Consider the following 4,498-nt stretch of genomic DNA (forward strand, 5'->3'; position numbering starts at 1 on the left):
TCAAAATTTATGAGATTTTTATAAAATGTTTTGAAGGGACCACCACAGTACCCCCTTCCTAGAATTCCTGCTAGGAATTTTGCAGGAAGGCGACTCGTCTTAGTGATTTAACGCTGCTCGATGTTACAGTTGCGGCTCTTTGTTTATTTGTTGTTTCATCGGCGATGAAGTACGCTGGTTTGAGACGGTCAACTGAAATTACAACGTTTTTACCTTTTATAATAACTGTGAAAGTTTTGCTGTTTTTTTGCGGCGATTTTGTATGGTCCATCATAAGGCTCTGTCATTGAAGGTTTAACTCTGTCGTTTCGTACATAGACGTGCGTTGATGCCATCAAATTCTTGTTGACGAAGGGTATGCTTGGAGAATGCCATGTAGTTTCAACTGGGCGGATATTTTGCAGATGGGTGCGTAGCTTATCAGCGAAAACGAGTTAGGTCGCACGCGGTTGCTCGAAGTGAAAAATTCGCCTGGCAGTCGCGTCGGGGAACCAAACAACATTTCCGATGCCGAAGAGTTGATGTCGTCTTTTACAGCATTCCGCAGGCCAAGTAAAGTTAAACCTAAGTTGTCGACCCATTCATCTTTACCTGTAGCGAGAATCGCGGTTTTGAACGTGCGATGCCATCGCTCAACTAAGCCATTTGCCTGTGGATGGTATGGCGACGTTCGCTCGCGCTGTGTTCCTAGTATGTGGAGCATTTCGGTGAACACGTTTGATTCGAATTGGGCTCCTTGGTCAGTTACAATTTTCCTTGGCGCTCCATAGCGACCCACCCATTCATTTAAAAAAGCTCGGCAGACGGTTTCGGCCTGAATATCGGTAAGAGGAATGGCCTCCGGCCACCTAGAAAACCGATCGAGGAACGTTAAGCAATAGCGGAAGCCATGGCATAGTGGTAATGGTCCAATTATGTCCACGTGGACTACTTCAAATCGTTGATTAGGCATCTCCATACGTACCAACGGTGCCCTGTTGTGTCGGTGAACTTTGCTGCGGCTGCAACGTCCACACGCTCGAACGAACTCCTTGCAGTCCTTTCGCATGCTTAACCACACGAATCGTTGTGAAACCATTCTAAGCGTCGCGTTCGCACCTGGGTGTGCGAGATCGTGCAGTGTATGTAAAACTTGATGCCGGAAGTCATACGGAACTACCGGCCTGATATTGCTTGTGGAGATGTCACAAAGCAGTTGGGCTTGAGTACCTGGTATCTCGAAATGTTTAAATTTGAGCGAATGATTTCTCTTACCATGTATCAGCGCGTTAATGTCATCATCAGTTCGCTGCGCAGTGGCCATATCAAGGTAGTTGATTGCGGTTATAGTGTTGATACGAGATAGCATATCAGCCGTTTGGTTTGCAGATCCAGGTATGTGACGGATGTCAGTTGTGAACTGGCTTATGTAGTCCAAGTGTCGGATTTGGCGAGGTGATCCTTTTTCCGGGCGTTGACTAAAGGCATAGACTAACGGCTTGTGGTCGGTAAAAATGGTTGTAACGTTGGCTTCGATCATGAATTGGAAATGCTTGACGGCTAAGTAAACGGCCAACAACTCCCTGTCGTACGTGGAGTACCGCTTTTCAGTATCAGAGAGACGTCGTGAAAAATAGCCTAAGGGCTGTGGCTCGTTGTCAACCAGCTGATGCAGTACGGCCCCTACGGCGATGTCCGAAGCATCGGTGGTTAGTTGCAATTCAGCACCAATCTTTGGGTAGGCCAAAGTAGCGGCACTAGCCAGGTCTTTCTTGCATTCATCAAACGCGGCAACCGCTGCTTCGTTCCATTCGATAGGAGATCTGTCGTTGCGTGTATTGCCGTTGATAAGTTTCTGCAAAGGCGCTTGACGCTGCGCAGCATCAGGCAGAAATTTCCTATAGAAGTTGACGGTTGCTATGAAACTCTTCAATTCCTTTGCGATAGTTGGCCTTCGTACCCGCAATATGGCTTCTATTTTTTCGGGCAAGGGACGAATCCCCTCTTTGGTGATGAGGTGACCCAAAAACCTGATATGAGTTTTTCCAAACTCACATTTCGACGGATTTATCGTCAAGCCCGTCTTTCGTAGTCGCTCAAATACCAACCGAATGTGTTGGTTATGTTCTGAAATGCTCGATGAGGCGATGCATATGTCGTCCACATATGGAAAGACGAAGTCTAATCCACGTAGCGTTTCATGTACTAGGCGCTGAAAAGTTTGCGCTGCATTTCTAAGCCCGAATGTCATATGCGTGAACTCAAACAGGCCAAAAGGTGTCACTATGGCTGTTTTTTTACATCTTCGGGTCTGACTGGCACCTGATGAAAGGCGCGCTGCAGGTCAATTTTTCCGAAAACCGTTTTTCCAACGAGTATCGCAGTGCAATCGTGTATGAATGGGATCGGGTATCTGTCGGGCACGGTTATTTTGTTGAGCGCCCGGTAGTCCCCACATGGTCGCCAGCCACCGTCTGGCTTTCGAACCATGTGGAGTGCGCTGGCCCAGTTACTTTTGGATGGACGACATACACCGATTCGCATCAAATACTCGAACTCGGCTTTGGCTGCAGCAAGCTTTTCCAGGTCCAGCTTTCGTACACGAGCGTTCACAGGTTGACCAGATGTTTCTATGACGTGATGAACATCAGTATTAACTGGTCTGCGATCCGAAGTCATCTCTGTGAGGTTTTTGAAGTCCGCCAGCAACTTCGCGAACGGATCGTTATGATCGAATGCCTTAATCTGCATATTCAACCCGGTGCGAATAGTGCACGGCACTTCGAGGTTCGTAGTTTTGTCTATTAATTTGTTTCTTTTCAAATCAATGGTTAAATCGTAGTGGCGGATAAAATCGCTGCCGATTATCGGTGTACTTACGTCAGCTACCATGAAGCTCCACTCAAAGTCCCGTCGCAGGCCAAGATTTATACGGCGGCGAAGTATACCGTATGTGTTTATTTCTGAGCCATTGGCCGCATAGAGCTTCACGGACGTCGGCTGCAAAGGTTTCGATGTATGCATTTTTGGTAAGACGCTGAAATCGGCACCGGTGTCGACAAGATATTTGATGTCGGACGATCGGTCGGCGACGTAGAGTTGGTTAATGCTCGCGCTATATATAAGTTGTGCTTGCTCGCTGCACGGCGTTGATTGTCAATCTCGCCTGCTGCTCTCATGCTCGGCCCCACCTCGTTGGCGTCGACCGCAGGGGCTGCGGCAGCGAGTTGCTGCGTCCCCAAATGTTTGGTGATACCAACATTCCTGAGAATTTGGCGGCTCAGAACGCTGACTGCTGCTGCGACGGCTGCGTGAACGGGTGCGTTGAGGATTGCGACGATGACTGCGCCCTCGAGTATTCAAATCGTCGAACCTTTTTTGCAATTGATGAATGGCGCTTGTGATTTTCGCCAACGTAGTTGCTACCTCTGTTGACGGAGCAGTTGACGCCGATGTTTCCGAGATAGCACAAACTTGACGCTGGGATACCGTCTCCATTACTGCGTCGGCAACTGCTATCTGTACGTCTATTGGGCCTTCTCGTGCAATTATGGATGCACGAACGAGTTCTGGCAAACGTTGGATCCACATTGCACGAAGCGCATCTTCGGAAAAGGAATTTCCTGCTACACGTAGCATGGCGTTGTACAGCTGACTGGGTCGTTGATTGCCCAGCACCATTTCTTCGAGCAAGCGCTGGATTCTGCGCTGCTGACTTTCCCCGAAGTATTTTAATAATTCACGTTTTAAATACTCGTACATGCCTACTCCGGTGCTAAGCACACGTTGGGGATTTTCGGCGTTTCTGCAGATTTGTCCAATAGTAGGCAGAGTGAGCGGGTCCAGCGTTGCCATTACGTGGTAGTATCGTTGAGCATCGCTTCGCATATTGCATGCTCTGAACCAGTAATCGACTGATGTGAACCAGGCATCCATGTCGTTGGGTGTAATGCGTGGCATTGGAATTCGCGCATGAAATTCGTTTTGAATTGGCGGCTGTTGAAGATGTGCACTTTGCTGTTGTTGTTGGACCAATGACTGCTGTTGACCCAACGGTAAGTTTGCGCTTTGTTGCTGTTGTTGCTGAACCAACAGTCGGTGTTGTGGTACTGGCGGTAGCGGTGCGCCATGCTGCTGTTGCCCTAAAAGCACTGATGTACCTTGTTGTTGCGAACCGGGCGTTTCGGTTATTGGCGTTTGCCCTTGAGCCATGTCTTGCGGAGCTCCGTTATTGATTCGGTTAGGCGACATGTCTGGAAAACAGTCGCTGCCTGTGACCGTCGCGCTGTCTGTCCTCTGCAATGCGTGTTCCATATCGAATCGTTTTTAAATTATGTTAGCGGCGAAGTAAATTTTGCGATTGCACAATAGACTAATGTGCGGAAAAATATTCGAAGCTTTTTTAAATATTGTATTGGTTCTACAAAAAAAAAACCGGTGGAGATCAGTCCATTAACGGGATTCTGACACCAATGTGGTCGAGCGGTATAATAAAATTTGCTAGTCACTCTCTTGGCTG

At 48.0% G+C, this 4,498-nt stretch overlaps 1 protein-coding gene across 1 annotated transcript; it reads right to left on the reverse strand.

Annotated features, from left to right (window-relative positions):
* Positions 1–3,135: 3,135 nt before the first annotated feature.
* LOC118756910 lies at positions 3,136–4,230 on the reverse strand. The gene has a single exon (XM_036491647.1). It carries the CDS (start codon positions 4,228–4,230, stop codon positions 3,136–3,138), a length of 1,095 nt encoding a protein of 364 aa, XP_036347540.1.
* Positions 4,231–4,498: the final 268 nt, after the last annotated feature.

The sequence above is a fragment of the Rhagoletis pomonella genome, unplaced genomic scaffold, assembly GCF_013731165.1.
Source record: "Rhagoletis pomonella isolate Grant_MI unplaced genomic scaffold, Rhpom_1.0 Rhpom_scaffold_12846, whole genome shotgun sequence".
Lineage (NCBI taxonomy): Eukaryota > Metazoa > Arthropoda > Insecta > Diptera > Tephritidae > Rhagoletis > Rhagoletis pomonella.